This window comes from Aquila chrysaetos, chromosome 9 (assembly GCF_900496995.4).
Source record: "Aquila chrysaetos chrysaetos chromosome 9, bAquChr1.4, whole genome shotgun sequence".
NCBI classification, from domain to species: Eukaryota; Metazoa; Chordata; class Aves; order Accipitriformes; family Accipitridae; genus Aquila; species Aquila chrysaetos.
This window is the reverse complement of record NC_044012.1, coordinates 1,367,017-1,388,863: the sequence shown is the minus strand read 5'-3', so window position 1 is coordinate 1,388,863 and position 21,847 is coordinate 1,367,017. Positions and strand designations below refer to the sequence as shown.

Here is a 21,847-nt window from a genome sequence, read left to right as displayed (position 1 = left end):
AGCACTGCACTGGTGGAACTGCAGCTTATGCTGGATACCAGAGGCACTGCCCAAATCCATTCAGGCATTCTCATCCCAAAACGTTGTGCGAGATGGCAGTGAGCCATCGTTGTTTTTTCCCCCCAGTGTCTTTCTGGTGTGTCAGAGTAAGAAGAGTCTGAGCGGTGGGCTGGTAGCCAGGAGTCTCCATGGTGTTCTCATATCCTCTTCCTCCTCTGAGCATTGCTAAATTGCGCAGCTTCTACAGGACCGTTGTGTCTGGATGTACTGTCAGAGCAGCTTCAAGACTTGGGCTGTAATAGTGGAGCAGGCAATAGTAGAGCAGGCAGTGCGGTGGGCAGGGCGTCCTAGTCAGGAGTACAGCTGGCCTGGCATGCGTTGCCTCGGGCTGTCAGTCCTGGCCTGAGATGATGCTGTTCACCTTCCAGTGTCAGAGTTGTGCAGCTGGTCAGAGGGAAGGACGGATTGCAGGGAATCCTGCAAGTGCTGAATCTTCAGAGGATGCCTGAGCTCTCCTCCCAGGCTGTCGCTGGTCCCCCTCTTCTTAGTGCCTCCGTGCCTCAGTTTCCTTCCTGTAGAACATGGATAGTATAGTGCATACTGATCCCAGTGTTACCTGTGTGGGAGGGAGAACCTGCTGGGAGCTGCTCTCCCTGCCTCCGAGGTCTGCAGAGGGCAGCCTGAGCCAGACTGCTGGAGCTGGAAGCCTTTCTACAGCTCCTGCAGCATTAACCCCTCGCAGAGGGATGGGCAGCAGCCAGCTCTTGAGTTGGGCCAAAATGCTTCTGAATGAGTGACCTGGAAAAGAGGGCACTTGAGGTATCAGCAAGTGGCCGGCTGTGCTGGACTGCTCAGCCCTGCAGTGAGGGCAGCTTGGCAGGGTCCCCGGCTTGTCGCTCGGTGGTTGTGCAGCCAGTTGGCAGCGAGGCATTCGCAGTGGGCGCCATGAAGTGAGCAGATTTGGTGCGGCTCTGAGGCTACTGAGCTGTCACCGGGGTGAAAAAGAGAGTGAAGGTGAGCTCAGAGGCATCACATTGCTGCGGGGAGAGGTGGTGCAGTTATCCTGGTGGCTGCCGTTAGGAAGCAGAGAGCATGTGAGTATGGGGAAAGGAGGGTGGGCAGCAGCTCAGCCACAGGGGAGGTGCTCTTAGTGGCTGTGTCCTCACCTCAGGTGTCCCGACAGGGGGGGATGACACTGCTGCTGGTCCCTGTGGGGTGTCCCCAGTGGTTCATCTTCCCCTGCTGATATCTGTCGGGGGCTAAAGGCATTACAGTCTGTCCAGTCCCATTGGACAAGTCAGGTAAATTGATAATGATGAGTAAGGAAAAGTGAGTATCCTGTTTTGCAGGGACCATTCTGAGCTGAACCCCGCGACACATGGGTTTCCATGTGTGTGAAGTTAATTTTAAAACCGCAGGTGGGTAATCCTTCAGCAGCTGCTGCTGGGTGTCCAACCACCTCCTCTGGAGCTGCTCTTGGTGCAGGACGGTACCTGGAGGCAGTGGTGAGGCCTCGGAGGTGGTCTGTGTGCCTGGCTGCAGAAGCAGGAGGGATTGCTGAAGCTCAGCAGCTCTCCCAGCCCTGATCAGGTGCTGGGGGATGGGGAGGGTTCAGGAAAATGGAAGGAAACTTGGGTCTCATCAGAGAAACGCTCTGGCTTTACCAATAACAGACCAGCTTCTGTGCTAGAGGAGGTGTCTTGTGGGCAGGACGATGCAGGTTTAGCACCTTCTGTGGAGCTCCTTCCTGCAAGGGGTCCCTTGGAGTGACAAACAGGGTGTTCAGCAGCGTAGATCTTGGCTCTGGCATTTGGGGGAGAGGTGGGGTCCATTCTTGTGTTCCCTGTGAAGGAACAGGGCATTTTGTGGAGGACTCTCTTCTGAAACCTTCCCTCATAGCTCCTGTTTCTGCCGTTCCCACCAGTATCACCAGTGCCGTGCTGCAGGCTTTGCTGCCTGCCCTGACAGCAGCCCAGCATTCTGCTGCACGTTCCAACCCAGAAGGACATCTCCAGCCCAGGAATTCAATTTTCAGAAGCTGGTGACTTGCTTACTGGCATGCCCCTAGGCAGGCTAAGCTCTTAAATGCTGTGATTGTTGTAGTATTTTGCGTAGTAATGATCTGTTGTAACTAGCTGGCAGGCAGAGACCAGTCTGGAGGGCTGCTCTGCGGCTGCCGATCACAATGCGGGTGCTGGGGGAGTTTGGGGCGGATCCCTCCTTAATGGCATAGTGCTGGAGGCCTGACAGCAGCCAGATTAGTGACGGAGACTCCAGCCTGCGGATTTGCAGGGGTTTCTTGCCTAGCAAGTGTCATTTGATGCTGAGTGAGAAACCATCCTTGGGGCTTCATCAGGGAGGCTTTGTGTACAAAAGGTTCTGGTTAGAAAGAATGGCTCCGTGGGGATTAGCACAGGAAAAAAGGTCTGTTTGCATCAATACAGCAAGGCAGAACATTATCAGGACAATCTCTCTCCTAGCCCTCCTACATGGGTTGTCACACTGCCTGGAGCAGGCAAAAGCTCTTTGGTCTGTCCCCAGGGCACTTCCAGCCCTGGAGCAGGTGATTGCTCTCCAGATTGCTCTCCAGCTGCAGAAGTCAGAGGCCTGGGGAGTGCGCTGGTGTGAAGGGACAACATCTTCTGAGCAGGTAGTTCACCAGCTGACACAGCTGGAAGTCCCTTGGAGAACTTGTGAAAACACTTTATCCACCCACCCCACCACCACCCCCCGGCTCTTTTTTTTTAAAGCTAAACCCTATTGAGGGAGGTAGAGGCTGCTGAAATGAGGACCTGAACACAACAACCCTGAGTAAAATCTGAGTCCAGCTGGGCAAGGCTTGATATTTAACCATTTTCTAGACTGAGTTTTCCCAGCATTATGGCTTTGACTGAAAGCATCCTACCTGGCTATTAGTTTTGGACAATTCCTTTAAAAGGATGCAAAAGGAAACAGAATGTCGTAAGACTTCTGTGAGTGTTTTTCCTGTGCTCTGTGGGCAGCAAGGTGGGATCTGTGTGCAGTGAGCTGGTAACAGTGGCTTGCCTGGGAAGGGGGTGCTGGTTTCATGGAGGAGGGCATTGACAGTGATTCAGGAGGGTGCTGCTTGAGATGGAGGAGAAGAACATGGCCCTACAGCCTCCTCAAAGCCCCTGCAACCCACTTGCTCAGCTCAGCGCATGACAGCCCAGCTGCCCTGCTAGGGACTGATCTCTGTATTTGAGATTTGGCTCTAGGTGCAGTATTTCCATAAAGATTTGCTAATTCAAAGGTGCCTGTTGCATCCCTCTGTAACGCAAGACCTTACCCCTAAGCAGCAGACTTCCTGAATAGCTGGCTGCAGTGTTCCTGTAGCTTGGAGCCCTGCTGTGGTTAGGCAAATGCTAGGAGAAAGATGGTGCTGAAGGCTGCTTTTAACACAGAATATGGCATAATCAGGGAAAACAGGCTCCAGACTGAAAAGAAGAGAGGCTGAAAATCCTCTGCCATCCTCTCTGGCAGCAGCCGTTCTGCACACAGACATGCTTTCTGTCCTTCCCTTTGCCTTCCCTCTGCTCCATGCAGGTGTTTGACTCTTCTCCCTGTGCCCTTCTCTCTGTAGGTGTATGTGGTTGGAAATGACAGCTCAAGCCTGCTGCTGGGATCCTTACAGTCAGTCCTGGGAGTGGTTTTTTCCCTCTATTCCTTCGCCAAGCAGAATGTGTCATACTTACGGTAAGGAAGGATTGTGCACAGCTTCTTCTGGGGTTTCATCTTCTCCGTTCTGCCCACCTCCAAAGGACGTGCTCTATATGGGCACGTACAGAAGCCGAGACCAATTTTCTCATCCTGAAGAGCTCTCATTCAAAGTAGGCAGTAACTGCAGGCATAGGCACGGTACACGACCTTACTGGCAGACCCGTGCCTGAGGAAGCAGTTCTTGTGCTAGTTTTTGTCTTCCCTGAAGCCAAAATGTTTGGTGTAGAGGCAAGCGTGCCTTGTGGGAGCCTTGGAAGCACAGGTTAACTCTTAGTGTCCGCCTAGGAGCAGGGATTGTGATTGTTTGTGGATGGAGATGGTGATGCTAGGACCTGGCTGGATGTTAGAGGGATCTGCATACCAGGGATCTAGAAACAGGATAAAAACCTGGATAAAACAGCTTGAGCGCTGGCTCTTAGAAGTACAAGATCATTATTCTCCTATATGGGATCACTCTCTTCTGATAATGTGCATTTCCTGCCGCTTGGCAGCTGTCCCTCGTGCTCTGCCCAGCTCCCCCATGACTGATGTATGATGGTAAGCGCCATACCTGTTGGTCATGGTGGCAGGGACAGTGGTGACCAGGTGCTGGCTGTCCTCTCTTCTTTCTCCTCCTAGGCTTTCCCTGGGCTGCCCTGAGTTTGGGCCAGCCTAGTAAATACACTCCTGGTGGATTTACACTTTGCTTTGGTGATACTGGCATGTGGGTACTGGAGGCTTTCCCTAAAAGGTCTGTGTAGACACGGCCTCTGCTATTATTAAAGACATCGTTAATCACTTCAAAGAGTAGTGAGTGCTGTGGCAAGTTTGTAGAACAAGCCAAGTTAACACTGCTGCTGGGTGAACAGAGTCACTGCTCGCTTCTCTCTTTGCAAAGGAATTTGGCAGGGGTAACTAAAACCACAGCTGCCTGGAAGTGTTCAGGTTTCCAGACCTCTGGCACAGCACAGCACTGCTACTCCACCTCATTAACCCGCATCTTTCCTTGGCAGGGGTTCCCACGCCACCTTACAGTGCTCCCTGTCTCCTTCCTCCTCTTCCTTGGCACAGCTGACAGCTCTGTGCTTTGTCATGTTGGCATGAAGCACCAGGCACGGCGTGCTGAGGCTGCGTGGAAGCGGCTGTCCTTGTACAGACACGCTGTTCAGACAGTGCTCCCTTCCTCGCTGGGCTGAAATCTTGAAGGACCCAAATCCTTCCATCTGGGAATGCCAGAAGGACAGGATGTGCTGCTGATCCCCTTATAAATTGACACAAATGCCTTCAGCTGCCGGAGCCATCAGCCAGAGCATCCTAAGGAGTGCCCGTGGTCACTCCAGAGCACTCTTTTTTTTTTTTTTTTTTTTTTTTTCCCTCACCCCAAGATGCGTGGTCCCATTGCAGTGCTGGTGTGCAGGGAGGGGTGCGGCAGGCAGAGCAAGGTCACCACTGCTTTGTCTCTCCTTGCCAGCTCCCCGTGCCAGGAGATCCTGCTGTGGTTCTTGGAGAAGTCGGAGCGAGAGGTGTCGCTGGCCGTGCTGGAAGGCTTTGCAGGGCTGAACAGCAGCGTGCGCGCCCTCCACCCGCGGTGCCGGTTCTGCGTGGGCAGCGAGGGTGGTGCCACCGTCGCAGTGGAGGAGGCCATCAGGTGAGTGCTGTTGGGGCAGTGCTAGGCACGGAGGGCAGTCCCCAGGCATCATTCAGCATGTAGGGCTTTTCACAGCATGCCTGGCAGAGAGACCCCAGGCAAGCGTGGGGCTGCTGGTGCCATCCCACCACGGTCTCGTCCCCCCAGCCACCCAGGTAGTTGGCTGTCTGCATCTAGCTCGGGCAGGCGATGCTTCCACACAGCCTCCAGGTTCCCTGTACATGGCGCAGAGCTCTGACTTCCAGCCCTGAAAAGCAGCACACTCTGTCTGAGCGTTAGTGTGTACTCTCTCTGTGCTTTTCCTGAGTCCCGAGTCCTGCCTGCAGGGTGTCTGGGAATGGGATGTGCTTCTTCAGTCCCAATGCTCCCCAAATTCAAATTCCACCGTCCAGCCTGAGGCTGTCTCGTGGCAGATTGTGGCTGCGTGGAGTGAGTGAAATCCTTTGGGCACAGGAGGCACCGTCACAGCAAGGACTCTAGCAATGCCAGCGTTGCAGAGCCAGCGACTGAACTCCCCTCCTGCTCTTGCAGATGGCCTCTACAAGTAGAGGCATAGCGTGGCCATGTGGGGAATAAACTGCAGCCATTAGACTCCAGCCACGCAAACTGGGACTGTTCAGCAGTGTGACATTTGGTTTTAAGAGGGGTAGCTGTTAGCTGGCAGGTATGAGCCGGAGGCAGTGCTATTGAGCAGGCAAAGCACACAACTCCTGCCCAGGAGTGTCTGTGGGGTGGGTGTGCCGGGAGCTGTGTGCACCCGTAACAAAACACCATGCAAATATGCTCGTTTTGGTTTCATTTCAATCTATTCCTGACCTGAATTAGAAGAAGGTCTGCCCTGGGGTCTGCACTGGTTAAACTGACTATACTTTTTAAAATTACTCCTTAATGGCCATGGCTCTGTGTGTGTCTGTCCTCCTTTTACAGCTATGACCAGTGCATGAATTAGCCAGTGTTAATCCCGTTCTTTGTAGCATGGCTGGATTAAACATGTGTTTGGCGCTCATGGTTCCTGTTAATGTTATTCCTTTAACGAATGCAGGTTAATTAATAAGCTGAGCGCGTGATCATGTAGACCAAATGAACTGAGCAATAGTTTGGCTCGGCTGCCTCCAGGCTTCTGCTTTCTGGTAGTGCTGTGAAGGAAGGTTTCCAAGAGAAGGCAGAAGTGAGATTTGACCTTGCCATGCAGTAGTTTAGAGCCAGCCCTGGAGGGCGTCTGGGTACATTCGTGTTGGTGACACAGTGACCTGTTTCAGCGATGAAGATGAGGCCCTCTACCAGAAAGTTTCCTCAGAGCAGTGCCATGTGGAGAACTTGGTGGAGCTCTTGTCTCACTGCCAAAAGAGTGGTCTAGCCGGAGACTTCTTCATCCGCTGCCTGAAGGTAAGGGCAGGCAAGTCTCTGGTTGTGGCACATCTGCAGAAACGGTTTCCCTGGGCCAAGTGGTCTGTGTGGCAGACGGCAGAGGAGACTGGTCATCCCCTTACATGCCTCGGGAGCGCTGGGCTGGGGTACGGCACGCAGTGGAGCAGTCCTGCTGTGTGCCGGGGGCAGGAGAGCATAGGAGAGGGAGGCAGCCCTGGTCCCTGAAGGGATTAACCCTCATTCCCCCTGGGCTCTTTTGACAACAGGAGCATGTCTGAAGTTTAATGGTGTGTTTAAGGCTGTAAATAATCCCTGTTGCTTCCTTGGCTCTAGTGGAGGGGCCCTGGCACCTGCTCCCTTTGATCCTGCTCGGAGCCCCTGCAGTTCCCTCCTGGCCTTGCCTGGGCTGGGCTTTCTGTGCCCTTGCTGGCAGGTGGAGCTTCAGCCCGTAGTCACACGGGGTTTGCGGCGTCCCGGGTGTAGGGATGCTGCTATGACACAAATGAGACACCCAGGAGCTGTGGGCAGCTCTCGGAGACCTTGATGTACTGAGTGGAAGGTCCTGGTCGTGTGAGGAGTCAGCACAAACTCTGCAAAGGGGATGGAGGTCCGGGTGCCTTTGTGAGCAACCACTGCCAAAAGCAAGGCTGCAAGCAGAGACCCAGCAAGCCTCACAGCCCAGAGGATGGCTGGTCCTAGGAGGAGTGCTCGGTGGTGCTCTGTGCGGCATCCACGGGGATGGAGGTTTGCGAGGGTTTGGCCTGGTGACAAGGGTGCGTGCGTCTGGAAAGGGATGAGGCTGGAAGAGGGGAGGTAACCGGGAACCCTTTGCAGCAGGGTGGAGGTCTGGGTAATATGGACTTGCTGGGCCCAGGACCACTGGCGTGGTGACCACGGTGTTCCTGGCACTGATTTGCCTCTATTTAACCATTGCGTCTCCATGCCCTGTGCTTCCTTCCTGGCAGGCGCTGACTCAAGTGGCTGCGGAGGACGAGGCGGCTTCGAACTCGGCTGTGGTGCCTGGCGGGAGTCTCCTGGAGCTGGAGCAGTACCATGCCGAGCAGAGGAGGAAGCTGCTGGTCCTGCAGCTTGTGGCCACGCTGTGTGAGAGCGTCTCGGACACCGTGTTCACAGATGTTGCTCAGGTTGGTCATGGCAAAGCCCTGGGGGATCGGCAGCTGGAGCACGTGGCAGACCAAGCTCTGGGCTGCTGGGCTCTAAGGAGACAATGGCTAAGAAACAGCTGGAGAAAGGTAGATCATCCCCAGGAAAAGCAGTTTATTGATTCAGTTGCAAGTGTCTCAACAAGACACCGTCCTATGCAGTGCCAGCAGGAAGGACAGAGTCAGCTGCAGAGACAGGATGGAGCAGCCCAGCAGACATCTTCGTATTTGTGTCCATGGTTGTGTATTAAAAGCCAAGAGAGTAGTCTGTGTGTTAATCAGAACTCTGACTTACCAGCTTCTCATCTTTATTTTGAGCAAAATTTATTCCCGAGTTTAACAAAGCTTAAAGACATCTGTACCTGGCAGACCTTATTTGTGAGTGCTTGCTGCCTGTCCATGGTGTTGGTGCCTGGTTTTTCTGGCACATCTTGGCAGCCACCTCTGGGAGCTGTGGTAGCTGGGCTGCCAGCTGGATGAACATGGCATTGCTGCTGTGTCCTGCTTGCCCCTTGTCCCTGAATAGGCCATTCGTGGTGTTTCTGTGGTTTCTGCTGCTGGGACGCCTGCACCAGCTGGTGTGTCTGGTCATCAGGGTTGGCATAACTGTGCTGATATGGTTGGCATTTGTCCATGTCTTCATGAATGGGCAGCCACAAAATTTATTAAATATTATCATTTCAAAGGCCAGCTGGTGTTGCTTGAACCTGGTACCAAAAAGGGTTGTTAAAATATGGCACTTTTGTCCTCCCTGAGCCCACGCTGCAGCAGCGCTGAAGGAGTTGGCTGTCCTGCACTGTGCCAGGTCAGGAAGGCTTTTGGGTGCCAAGGGCAGCACAGTATTCCCCATCAGTCTATTTTAACTTCCTCATCCTGGGTTTTTTTTTGTTGTTGTTTTTTTTTTTTTTTTTTTTAACTCAGTGACCTGGTTACGCCAGTTAACTCTGAGTGGCTTGAGCGGAGGCGGTCACTGCTAACACAGGTTTCCTCACTTTTCTCTTTGGGACAAAGGAGTCTTTGTGTACGCTCTGCAGTGACAGAGGGGACCCAGCCGGTGTCATTGTGGCGGTGCGGCAGCCAGCGCTGCTTTGTCCTCACCTGCCTCTCCATCACACCCACCCACGCAGGACTGGCTCTGCTCCCTGGGCCAGAAAGGATTTTGGGGAAGAATTTTGCTGGGTTTCTGGGTCCAGCCCTGAGTCTAGTATAAAAAGAAACAACCACCAAAAAAGAAACCCAGACAAAAAACCCATTATACTTCCACCTGGGGGTTGTATTTCAGGGAGGGCTCCCTCGGGTTGGGACAGGCAGTTGCAGAGCTGTTTTTAAGCAGGTTCTGCAGCACAGGGTTCCTCCGGGGTGTTTGTTCTTGCTGTGGGCACTCCGGTGTGTGGCTTTGTGCTTAATGGGTTGGAGCAAGTGGGATCCGCCTTCCCAAAGCCAGATCCCAGGAATGGCAGCAGCTGTGGACCCCCTCAGTTGCACAATTTATTTTATTTACATTCCCCCCGCCCCAAGTTTCATGAGATTGACTTGATTTCCTTGATACACCAAGGATGCTTTCCTCCTGCATGAGACAGAAATGTGCCTCAGTGTTTTATTTTTTCAAGCTTTTTTCCCCTTCCACATTAAGGTGTTTGGTTTTTTTTTTCTTCTAGATTAGTTTTTTTTAAACTTTTTGTTTTTCTCAATAGCTATCTACTGATAGATTATTTATTGATTAAGTTTGTATTTTTTTGCATTAAATATAATTTCAACCCATTCAGTTTGCGTGTCACTGTTTTGTGAGAGCAGATGTTCGGACACTTGTTTTTACTTTCTTGCTGTTTGATGGCATTTCTTTTCTGGACTAATCAGCCCAGAACGTACCTAAGCCTTTTCCGCAGCCCCTCCCAGCCAGCCTCCCTTCTTGCTGCAGTAGGGATGTGCTTAACGAAGCTGGCAGCGATCAGCTCTCCTGCTGCTGAGGAATTGCATTGCCTGCACCCAGTGCCTGTGCCCTGGAGGCTGGAAATGTGGGGTTTGGTGCAATAGTACCTTGTTGCCCTTGTACTTTGTTTTCCAAAATAGGAGCAAAATAGTTCCTCTTTTGCAACACGCCTGTTATGTAGGAAGGACCCCGATCCAGCCCCTTCTCAGTGAGCTTGCCCCAAGCCGTGCAGTGAGCTTGCCCCGAGCCGTGGGGTGCCAGCGCAGCTGGCAAAGGCATGGAGACAATAAACTCACTAATTTCAAGCTCCTTTAGAAGTGCAGGAAGCCTGTGGTATCAAAGGGTTTGGTGCCAAGTGTCGAGAAGGCAACAGTGCCAGCCAGCCAGGCGGGATCCTTATGGGCCTGGGGGGGGTGGGGGGAAGTATTGTGAGAAAATCACAAGTAAGTGACACACGTGGTGAATGGCCTGGCTCGAGTTTTGGCTGTGTGTGGGTAAATGGTGTCCGTTCCTGGCCTGGGGCAGGGGCAAGGAAGGGGCTGTGCTCTTCCCCAGAGCTCGCCGGGAGTGCAGGCAGGCGTGATTTTTTTGTTGTAATGAAGTTTATTGGAGCTGTGCTAACTCCCCGCTCAACTCTGTGTCTGGCCGTCACTGCTGTGCTGTGTGCCGGCTGTCTGCAGTCCCGGTGCCTTGCCGCAGCCGCGTACACTTTAGCTCTCGCTGTCACTGCGTCTGCTTGAATTTTCCAAGCCCAAGCCTTTCTCTAGCACAATTTCACACAAACCCTTCATGTTTCCATGTTGCTGCCACCACACTGACCTTCCCTCTCAGACCCATCCCAGTTGGCTTCCCAGCTCCAATCCCATAGCCATGGCGGAGCAGGGACAGGAGCCAGAGAAGGCGCTGGGCTGCCTCCCCCTGCTCCTGCAGCCCCTGCGGGGGCTTCTCCTGCTGAGAGCAGTCACCGCAGTTTAACCATCGCCTCGTCCCGAGGCTGTGGCGGACGGGGAGCGCGAGCTTGCCGGAGCCCGGCGGCTGTGGTTGTGGCTGTGGTTGCCCAGGCTGTCTGGCTCAGCTGCCCTCCCAGCCCGGCTCCCAAAACCCTCGCCTGCAGGTTCAGACAGCCCAGTGCAGGGCTGGGGGCCGCGGCCCTGGGAATTCAGCCCATCCATGCTGCTGCCGGAGGGGTGGGCAGCGATTCAAGGGCTCCAGCACCCCCCGCAGCTGCCTTGGGAGCCCCATCTCCCTCCTGCATCCCCAGTGCATCCACAGCTGGGCTGCACCAGCAACCCACCCGTCCCCCAGCTCACCGGGGCTCCCCGGTGCTGCTGAGCCCGCTCACCTGGACTGGAGGATGGCAAGGGAGCTGGGAAGGTGCTGGGAAGGCAACTGGGATAGGTCTGAGAGGGAAGGTCAGGTTGGTGGCAGCAACAGGGTAACACGAAGGGTTCGTACGAAATTGTGCTGGAGAAAGGTTTGGGCTTGGAAAATTCAAATAGATGCAGAAGAGACAGCGAGAACTAAGGAGCACGTGGCTGCGGCAGCGCACCCCGAGGTGCGGGCAGAGGCAGGCAGCGGCAGCCTCCCGGGAGCACCCTGGGGATCCCCTCTCCTAACTGCTCTTCCCCGCGCTCTCCGCTGGCAGGTGGAGGAGTTCGTGGCAGCCACGCTGCAGCGGGCCTGCGTCAGCCCGGCGCGGGGCCCCGGCGCGGCGGCGGAGGTGCAGACCCTCACCATGGCCATGGGGCTCGTGGCCGCCATGCTCGGCGGAGCCGTCCAGGTGAGGGGGCGAAGCTGGGATGCTTGGCGGCCTTGGGCTGTGGGGAGGGGGGACACCGGGCACAGTCCCGCCGCGCTCAGCTGAGGGGTGCCGCAGCCGGTGCTCTGGGGTCTGGGTGCTCCCTGGGTTGGGGTCCCTGTTCATTCCCAGTGTGTATATGTGTCTGTATATATACATACATATATATTATTTTTCCTCAGAGTGGTTCCAGGGTGCTGGCCAAGGGTTTGATCCCAGCAGGGCACCCCTGAGAGCCTGATTAGTTAATTTATAATCCAAAATCTGCTTCCGAGAAGGCACTGACAGAGCAGTGTGGTCACGTACAGCGTCTTTAAATACCAACACTGCATCCTCTGCATCCCTGCGTGTCCACAGGCTCCATCTCTGGAGCACAGTGAACTTCCTGCTGTGGGCTGTACCGTTCTTGAAAATCCTCTATAAAAACAGTACATCACTCGGTTACCCCGTTATACGGTGTCAGCTGAACTGCCATCGGGGAGCGATTGCACGTTCGTTAGTGCGCTGCAATCACTCCGGCTTGCGCTTACATCACTGAGCTGCCGGGGTTGCTTCATCCCCGGACCTGCCCAAAGGCAAATCCAACTGTTAATGGAAAAAGATAATTTATTGTGTCTTATTGTGAAATTCCTAACATTCAGAAAAGAACATTACTGAGTTGGAGAAAACTTAAAACCAGAGTCTTGCAGCTCTAATGGGCCCCCTCCCAGGCGAGCTCCTGCTTCCGCTCTGGTGTTAATAGGAGCAACTTAACTTGGCAAATTGAATGTCAAAGGTTTCGGAGGCAGCTGCAAAGCTGTTTGAGTGTCAAGGGCCACGGGTTTTTTTACACAATCATGCAAAAGCTCCCCAAAATCTCTGCTAAAACATCACTTTTCAGGTCTTAGAGCCCAGATTTTGCTGTAGCAGTTAAATCCAGGTTAGGGCAGGAACTTCTCCCCCCTTGGGCACTCCTGCAGCCTCGGGACAGGTCGCAGCTGCCTCGCCTGGAGCTTCCTTCCAGGCAGGACCGAAAGCAAACCCCACACGGCGCTGGCAAGGTGGTGGAGGGGTGTCCCCAGCTCAGCCCCCATGCTGAGCGTGAAGGTCCCGCATGGACACCTCTCTCCTCTGGGCTCTCGCCTTTCCCACCTTCTCCCACGGCACCTCGGGGCCAGGCTGGCACGGTCGCGGCTGTTGCCAGCATCTCCCCTGCCAGAGGTGCCGCAGCTGGGATCAGCACTGGGGCCACGGGGCATCGCTGGCGAGAGGAGCTCGTGGTGCCTGGAGCCCGGTTTGGGGGGGGGACACACAGAGGGCGGCCGGCTTGGCGCTGCCACGGGGCTACAAAATGGCCTCTGGGCTGCCTGATCCGTTGCCAGGAGCATCCCGGGGAGCGAAACTCCATTGCGGCGATGCCAGGGCTGCTTCTCTCCCTCCCACAGCTGCAATCCAGCGACTTTGCCGTGCTGAAGCGGCTGGTGCCGTTGCTGGAGGAGCTCACCCGCACCTACCCCGAGCCCCTCACCCAGGAGCTGGCTGCGGACCTGCGCATCGCCATCTGCACCCACGGAGCCTTCTCCCCCGGGACAGTGGGCGCCGCTGCCGACGGCGTGCTGGGAAAGAAGCTGGGAAAGGGAGCGCAGAGCCCTGCCGGCATCCCTGGCGAAGCCCCAAGCCCGAGGGGTGGCCGGACACCGCCGCGGCACGGCCGCAGCAGCCCCTCGTCTCCCAGGGAGAGGAGCGAAGAGCAGAGCACGTGCCATGAGGCTGGCGACACGGGTCCCGCTCCAGCCCCGTGTGCCGACAGCCCGGCCCCGGCTGGGCTTCGGGAGCTCCTGGTATCAGCCTACGACCCCCAGCCCCCCAGCCGGGCAGCCGCCCTGCGCCACCTCTCCAGCCTGATCATGCAGCGGGATCCAGAGGCACTTCGGCTTCAGGAGAAACTCCTGCAGGTACCGGGCTCCCGCCGCGGTCCCCATCCTGCTCTGTGGTGCAGGGCTGGGGCTGAGCATGCCGGCAGGCTGGGGTCAGTATTACCGGAGCCCTCCAACTTTGCCATCACCGTTGGCTAAAGGCGCCAGGCGAGAGGGACCAGGGCTGCCAGCCCGGCGTGGTGCCACTGCCAACTGCTCTCCCTCTTCCTCGCAGGTGTTCCTGGAGAACGTGCAGCACGAGGATGCCTTCGTCTACCTCTCGGCCATCCAAGGTGAGCGATGCCCGGCTGGGGCGAGTGCCAGTGCTTCGTAGGAGAAGGTTTTGTGCTGGGGGTGCTTTGGGCAGTGAGAACAAAGAGTGGCAGAGCTGCGGCTGGGCCAGGGGCTCAGCATCATCTTCCCTCCCGGACCAAGTCTTCGTGCCGTTCGGTCGAGCCTGGAACCGCGTGCGGGCTCTGCACCGTGTTCCCAAAGCCGTCGGGCTTCGTCTCCCAGTTGTGCTTACTCAGTGGGTAATTAGTTCATTTACCCTGTGACTGAACTGCTGATCTGCCCAGACCACAGGCGCCTTCTCGGTGGAGCCGGAGCCTGAGGCGAGGGCACCCTGGGTGGGTTCACCCTCGGCATCCCCCGGCCAGAGGACACCCAGGAGCCGGTCACCGTCCCCGTGCCAGGTCCGTGCTGCCAGCCTGGGGCTGCGGTTCCAGCACGGTGTGAGCACAGCCCCGGCACCCCGGCCCTGCACCCGGCTGACATTTTGGCTTGCTGGTCTGTTCAGCTGAGGCTGGCAGAGGAGCTGGGGCCGTGGGGACCCACTGGTGCTCCCTCGGGGCTCTGCCACGTCCATCCCCATGGCCATGGCGGTAACTACCAACCCGTGCCGGCCAGCCGTGTGGATATGGAACGATGGAAGCATGTTCTGGTTTGGTTCCCCGATCCATTGCATCTCATGGCTTCACAAATTGCTGCCCCTGCTGAGGGGGGAGAGCAGCGGTGGGCACACATCCAGCCCCGGTGCTGGTCCTGGCCGTGCAGGCAGGAGGTGGAGGGCGGCAGGGAGCAGGCAGCGGGCTGGCAGGAGAGCAGCGTGCCGCTCTGCTCACTGCTGGCTGCCCTTCTCTCCGTGCTGGGCCGCTGCTGGGGGCACCGAGTGCTGCCGCCGCTCACGCCGCTTCCAGGGAAACCTGCGCTTGCTCAGCGCAGCCCCACGGCACGGGGCTGCCCGTCAGGATTTGCAGGCAGGTGCCTCCACACCCGGGATAACACGGGCGTCCTGTGTGACAGCGGGTCGTGGTGCGCCGGGTTATATGGAAGGGAGGTGCCATTCCCATGGCCCAGAGCGATACCGGCGCTGCCGGGAGCCCCGGTTGCCGTTGGGTAGGTAACCTTCAGCAGCAGCTGGAAAAGGAGCTTATCACCGTGCTTCCCTCTGCCTGTACGGTCTTGAGTGGGACGGGTTTGTCCTTGCCCCGCAGGTGAAACACAAAGGCTTCAACCGTCCCCCGGTGATTAATACACCCTGTGCAGCTGCCTCCGTGTTTCGCAGCTCGGCCGCGGCTGTGATTAACCGTGACGCGGTTCCTTGCGGCAGTGACTCACCCAGCCCATGCCGCGCTGGCAGCGGCACCTGCGGCGTGCCATGCGCGGTGCTGGCGACTGTGCCAAGCGGGGTCCCCGGTGCCCTGGTCGGGCTCCCCACCGCAGCGGCAGGGCTTGCCTGCCAGCCGGCCGTGCTGGGGCTGGGACCGGAGCCGGCTGTCGCGCCACTGCTGGTTATCACAGAGCCGGGCTCCGGCGAGGTGATGCTGGAGGAGAGGTTGCTGCTCTGCCAGACGTGCCCAGGCTTGCAGAGGGTAACCCACACCGGGTGCCCTCCGATAACCAGGGAATGAGGTTGGAGGTGAAGGCGGCTGCTCCTGGAGGGCAGGGGAGCTGGGGCTCACCGTGACTCAGCGCTTGGCACTGCCGGGGCAGCCTCTGCCGTTTGCCCTTTCCCTGGAGAGCAGCTGCCTTTTCCCATCGGAGAGGTGCCCGCTGCCTGGGGAGCCCGGTGATGCCGGAGCCCTGCCCGGCACTTGCCCCCAGCCTGCATCTCTAAAGGGATGGTGAAGTCAGCACAGCCCCGTGGCGTAGCCCGGCACGCATCCCATGTCCAGGATCTGACCCCTCTTCAGCCCCGGGGAGATGCAGCAGGCACAGGGCGAACTCAGGCTCTGCATCCCAGCCTGGGCCAGGCAAACCCAGGGGCTTCGTGGAGCCCCGGCGGGGCTGAGGACACACCGGCAGCGTGTGCCCAATGGCCGGGAGCTGAGAGCAGTGACCAGACACTGTGCCCGAGCATCATCTGCGGTACCTGGCTGCCCCGATGCTGGGCCAGCCTGGGGTGAGCCCCGCAGCATCTGACAGCCGGCGTGCCGAGTCGACACTCAGTCGATGAACATTAACCAGAAGCAATTAGCGGGCACCTGCTGCCAGCTGCTAAATTATTTATTTTTCAGCTTGGCACCCAACCAGACCTGGTGCTGGGCTGCCCCGGCGCTGCGACTTTGTGCGGAGGGGCTGCGGGATGTGCCGTGGGGCCGGGGCGGTGCACGGGGTCCCGTGGGTGATGGCTGCGCCGAGGGCACCGGGGTGGCACAGCCGGCGGCGGTTCCTCTGCCAAGGCTGGTGGCACGTGCCATCCTCATGCCTGGCCCTGACCCGCGCTTTCCTCTCACTCTTCCCCCCCAGGCGTTGCCCTGCTCTCCAGTGAGTACCCAGAGCGGATCCTGCCCGTCCTGCTGGCACGGTACAGGGACCCGGCACAGGGCATGGAGGATACCGCAGCCGCCATCACCAGGATGAAGCTGGGCGAGGTGCTGATGCGTGTCACCCAGGCGCTGGGTAAGTCCACAGCCACGTCCACGAGCCCGGCAGTGGCAGCCACCGCCGGCAGCCACGGCACCGCTCGGCCCTTCGCTGCTCTCTGCCATGCTGCCAGGTCCAAGGGGTAAAGACCACGGGGGCTTTTTGTTGTCCGAAGGTGAGAACCATCTCCCACAGCCCCGCTGCGGGGGGGTCTGGAAGCCGAAGGGTGGCTGGCCGGGGTTTGCCAGCGGGCAGGAGCAGGGCAGCAGATCCTGCCACCAGCCCACCGTCCCCTCGGCCGGCAGCGCTGGGCTCAGACGCCGCTGGGAAGCGCCCGGACACGCCGGGCTGAGGGGTAAAAGCTGGATGAGGTCTTTCCGGCAGCCACTGTTGGGACACGTCCTAAAGCGCCTCATCTTATTCCCCGGCAGAGGCCAGGCCAGCGAGAGCACGAGCTCTCCGTGGCCAGGGAAGGCGGCAGCCGGTCCCCGGTCCCCGGCCGGGTGCTTTGTTCCCCCGTCGGCCGTGGCAGAGCCGACCTCCTCCTGCAGAGCCGGGACTGCCCGAGCCCCGCGTGCCGGCTGCCCGCCCTGCCGGAGCTTTCCTCCCGAGGCACAGCCACTGCAGCGATGTCCCCCGGCCGTGGTGGCATCCCCGAGCTCTGCCGGCTGTGGGGCATCCCACTGGGGCCAGTACTCCCTGGGACAGGTTGTGCCGCTCCCCTGCCCTGCTGCCGGGACGGGGACGGGGACGGGGCATCCCACGGACCAGCAATCCCATCATCTCTCCGTGGAGCTCCAGCGAGCGGTGTGAGCGGCAGCAGAGCCTCCTGGTCTCTGAAGTCCCCCGGGCAACGTCCACGCGTCCAGCCCTCGCCTTGCCTGGCACGGCAGCCGCACCGCGCTGGGTTTCCCTCGGCAGCTGCCCACGGCACGGCTGGCAGCGGGACGGTGGGCACGGCCTCCGCTGCGGCTCTCCCCGCTCCCCATGGTGCCTCTGCCGCGGGCAGCAGCTCTGGCGCGTCCTGGCTCGCCTGCGTATTTATAGAACAAATCGCATGAAGTTGTTTTTGTTGCAAAGCTTCGGGATTCAAGAGTGAGGTTTTATCCGGCGCTTCCAGAAACGCTCTGCTCCGTACAGCAGCGCTGCTGTGGTTCGGAGCTCTCCTGCTGCTGCCTGGGGACTGCTGTGCTTCCCTTCTGCCCCATCCCTGTCCCCGTCCCTGCTTGCCATCCCACTGGAGTGGCTTTTTCCCATCCGGGAGGGGATTTTGCAGCAGGTGCCTATCACCCGGCAAACAGCCGGTGTGGGCAGTGTGGCTGGAAGCACACGACAGCCCCGTCCCAAGCGTGCGGCGTTGTTCCTCTGCCTCCAGCAACACAGGGCCGAGCACCGCGCAGGGGTTCACGGAGACCTTGCACTGACCCAATTAGCTTTAGCTGCAAACCCATTAAATCTGCTCTGGGTGTGCCACGGCAGACCTTTTCCCTTCTCTGTCAGGGAGCATGTGCCTTGCTTGCTGCAGGAAGGGAAATGCTTCGTGCTCTTTCTGTGGCTGTCCGGCACAGGGCCGGTCTGCTGCTGGCTTCGAAGGAGGTGCATCATGCTCAGATCATCCAGCACTGCTCGGACTGCTTTAATACCAACCCCTGGGGTGCAAGCACGGAGCAGGCTGCGTTCTCGAGCATCCTTGGCCGTCTTTGGCATCACGGTGCTGCCCCGAGCTCTCCCACCTTGTACCACGCAGGAGCCGTCCCTGCCCCTCCGAGCACGCAGTCCTTTAGTAAAAGGGAGCGCCATGTAGGAAAAGTGAAGCTAGGATGGGACGGTTCTACAGAAGGACCCGTCTGCCTGCCGCCTTGCCTGTTCCTGCCCAGCTCTTGGCCATCACATGCAATATTTCCCCTCCTTGCACGCAGACAGTGCTGCCAGGCTGTCAGTGTGCCGGCAGTGCAGGGGGCTGGCCAGTCCCCAGCACCTCGCAGCAGCGGCCCCGAGCCCCTTGCGTGCAGGGTGATGGGCTCCCTCCGCTGCCCATAGGGCTTATTCCTGTCCCGGCATCCCGGGGCTTCCCAAGGGCATCCCGGGGCATCCCACTGCCTCCATTGGCTGCAGGACACCAGCATCCCAGGAGCTTCCAGAGCTCAGGAGAGCCAGGAAACCACTGAGCTCATGGGTCGGTGAGCTTGCCAGGGCTTCCTTTCCTCCATTACTCCCAGGCGAGTGCCGCCCCGCGCTGCCCTCGGCCGGAGCAGCCCCTGCCCGGTGGGAGCCGTGCCCACGCTGTGGGGTGCGCGGCCGCCGGCCATCCAGCTCGCACAGGAGGACCACACGCCCGGGGCGATTGTACATGCCGGTCACGGGCTCCGCGCGCCGACCTCTAATTAGGCGGCTCACACATCCGCGGCGCCTGCGTGTGCTAATTGGGGTGGGGGGTTTTGCGGCTGAATTAAGTGAGAAATTAGGCTTCGCACTTCGTTTCTGTGTGCTGGATCTGCGATCACCTCTGAACGGCCCCGCGGGAGCCGGGAGGACGTGGGATGTGCCGGACAGCCCCAGACAAAGGTCTTTGCCGTGGGGTACGCGCCACGGGGGTTTGCCGGCGCGCCGGGGGACCGCGCCGCGGTTCCTCGTCTCTGGCACCACCGTGGGTCCCTGCCGAGGCTCTGTCGGTGCCTCGCCCAGAGCTGTGCCCAGGTCCTCACGCTGGGCACAAGCCATGCTCCAGTTGTTGCATCCAGCTGTTTGGCGGTGCCGCGAGGCGGGGGGGGGGGGCCCGATCCGGGAGCTCCCAATGGAGCCAGGTCTTTGGCAGGAAGGGGCCGTGGGTTTTTCCTTGCCCGTGATGTGCCGCTCTGCTCTCTCTTGCAGGGGACATGGTGTTCAAGTACCGGGAGCCGCTGGTCCAGGCCTTCCTGCGGGGCGCACGGGACCCCGACAGCGCGCTGCGGGCCAGCAGCCTCTCCAACCTGGGCGAGCTCTGCCAGCGCCTCGGCTTTCAGCTGGGCTCCATCGTCCAGGAGGTACCGGCTCCATCCCAGCCCCGCCGGCTCCTTCCCTGGGTCCCTGCCTGGGGAGTGCGGGGCCATCGCTCGTTAACGAGGGTGGTTCGTTAGCGGATGGCAGGGCTGCTGAGTGCTGGCTGCTGGGGACACAACAGCCTGGGGGTTTCCGTAAAGGGAATGAGTGATATTTGCTGATATTGCAGAGTATAAAAGTCACTGGACCTGAAGCAAACACTCAGGAAATTCTAGCCCTGATTTTTAGGGCTAAAAGCTTTATAATCAGCTAAAGATGTCACTTGTGCAGGGAAGCGGTAGCCCAAGGACAGGCAGTGGTGCCTGCTCCACCCATGGCAATCACACTGCAGAGGAGACCTGGGGGCACAGTTAGTATTTGCCAGAGACACCTTCTCCCCTGCTTAATGAGACCTCGTTACCCTTTCCGTTATCAGGAGGCAGCTGACGGCTGGCGGGGAGGGCAAGGTCCTCACCCCGGCTGCAGGCTTCCAGTGAGATGCGGCTGCCGGAGCCGCCAGAGCTGTGGTCTCGGTGGAGTGAGCCCAGCTCTCGGGGGTCTTCTCCCCAGAGGGCTGGGGGGGGCTTGCTGGGAGCTGCCGGCATCACGGTCTGGCAGCCCTCGAGTTGGTGGGTCTGTGCCCCCGTGGTAGCCAGAGCTTCGGCCTCCGGTGCCTCCCAGAGCAGGAGGGAGGTCAGGAAACGTCAGGGATGCAGCGCTCAGGCTTCTTCCCCAGTCCCCGCTCACAGCCGCTCGGCATCGGTGGGGTACCGGCAGCGTTTGATGAGATGCCAATGCACCACACGCAGCTATTTCGGGAACATGCTAGCTCTGCTAATTCTCCCGGCTGTCACTGCCGGGGGTTTAATTAGGTTCCTTTGACTCTGCCCGCTTTTTATAAAGCTTTCCAAGGCATCTGCATGCCACCCGGCCCCTGTGAGAGGGAGGGCTGCTCTGTGCCCCGTGCCCCACAAAAAGCCAATCCCCCTGGTTGGGTGCTGGCAGGGAAACGCGTGGCTGCCCCAGGCTGGGTGCAGGACTCCCATCCTCATCCTCCAGCCCCAGGCCACCAAGGGAGATCCCCACCACCGTGGCCGGCAGCTCTGCCGGGTCCCCCTGCGTCCCCTGACAGCCCCCTGCCCTGTCCCCACAGGTCACCTCCTGCTTGACGGCCGTAGCCAAGACGGACCCCAAGGCGGAGGTGCGAAGAGCGGCCGTGCACGTGGTGGTACTGCTGCTGCGGGGACTCAGCGAGAAGGCCACCAAGGTGGGTCACCTCCCCGCTTGTCCCTGGGGCAGGGGCAGCCTCTGCCAGGCTCCTGGGCATCCCTGGGCACCGGCACAGCACTCCTCAGGGACAGCTTCTGCCCCACGGGGGCTGCAGGGCTCATTCCCAGGCAGCTTCCAGGGAAAGTCCCACGGGACCGGGACCTCCAGCTTGTGCCTCTCCCACCAAAGGGCCCCCCCCCCAGTGCTGGATCCTTCCCAGGGCAGAGGGGACTTCGTGGGGGCATCCCTCCGAGCTGCTTGGCCATGCCGTGGGGCAGTGCCATGCCGTGGGGCAGTGCCATGCCGTGCCGCAGGGCACTGCCAGCTCTCGGGAGCCGTGGGAGTTGTTTGTCACTGATTTGACTTGGAAATGCCCGTTTTTTCCATGGGCCGTGGCCTCCCTCCCCGCTTCCCAGGAATGAGCGTGTTGGGACTCAGCTCCCATGGAGGAAACAGCCGGTTCCCCATGGGAATCCCCGCGGCGGGGATCTCGGCTTCCCCTCGTGCCCCCAAGCCGGAGGGACGCCGCAGCGTGCTGCTGTGCTGGGCTGTGCTGCTGGCATCTGAGGAAACTGAGTCACAGGAGGGCCGGGGCTCACGCCTGAGGCAGGGGGGTGGTGGTGGTGGTGGTGGTGCCGCCGCCGTGTCCTGGCACCGGCAGCGTCGGTGGAAGGGGCAGCACCGTGCCTGCCGGGGCACGCCGAGGGTTGCGTTTCGGGTTGTTGCAGGTGCGGGCGAGATGCCGGTGGGTGCTGATGGTTCTCCTGCCCGCTCTGCCCAGGTGCTGCAGGACGTTCTGCTGGACCTCTACCGCCTGCTGAAGCACGTGGTGGTGGCCGAGCCCGACGGTGCAACGGTGCTGCACGCCCAGCTGGCGCTGGAGGAACTGGACACGGTGATGAGGAGGGTCCTCTTCCCCCCCGCAGGCGCTGGAGAAGAAGATTGTGGTGCTGCCGTAGCGGGGCACAGAACGAACTCTTCCTGCTCCGGCATCAGGGCCAAGCGGCTCCCCGAGGGAAAGGGTTCGCTGTGCCCCCGGGATGGCGCCGGCGGGTGCCAGCCGGGGAGGAAACCGCAGCCTGGGGAGGGCAGGCGGCTGCCCCCAGGCTCCCTGCGGCCGGGGCAGCGTGGGCTTGCTGGGACAGGGCGGGGGATTAAACAGAGACATGCTCA

At 59.2% G+C, this 21,847-nt stretch overlaps 1 protein-coding gene across 1 annotated transcript in view; it reads left to right on the top strand.

Annotated features, from left to right (window-relative positions):
* Window positions 1-21,847, top strand: part of TANGO6 (transport and golgi organization 6 homolog) — a 27,357-nt gene extending 5,510 nt beyond the window's left edge. Inside the window, 12 exon segments of the mRNA XM_030026597.2 lie at window positions 3,602-3,714; window positions 5,189-5,365; window positions 6,625-6,751; window positions 7,699-7,878; window positions 11,472-11,606; window positions 13,049-13,558; window positions 13,755-13,812; window positions 16,271-16,423; window positions 19,259-19,410; window positions 20,559-20,672; window positions 21,456-21,590; window positions 21,592-21,847. Of these exon segments, the coding sequence (XP_029882457.2) occupies window positions 3,602-3,714; window positions 5,189-5,365; window positions 6,625-6,751; window positions 7,699-7,878; window positions 11,472-11,606; window positions 13,049-13,558; window positions 13,755-13,812; window positions 16,271-16,423; window positions 19,259-19,410; window positions 20,559-20,672; window positions 21,456-21,590; window positions 21,592-21,633 (1,896 nt within the window). The 3' untranslated portion in view covers window positions 21,634-21,847.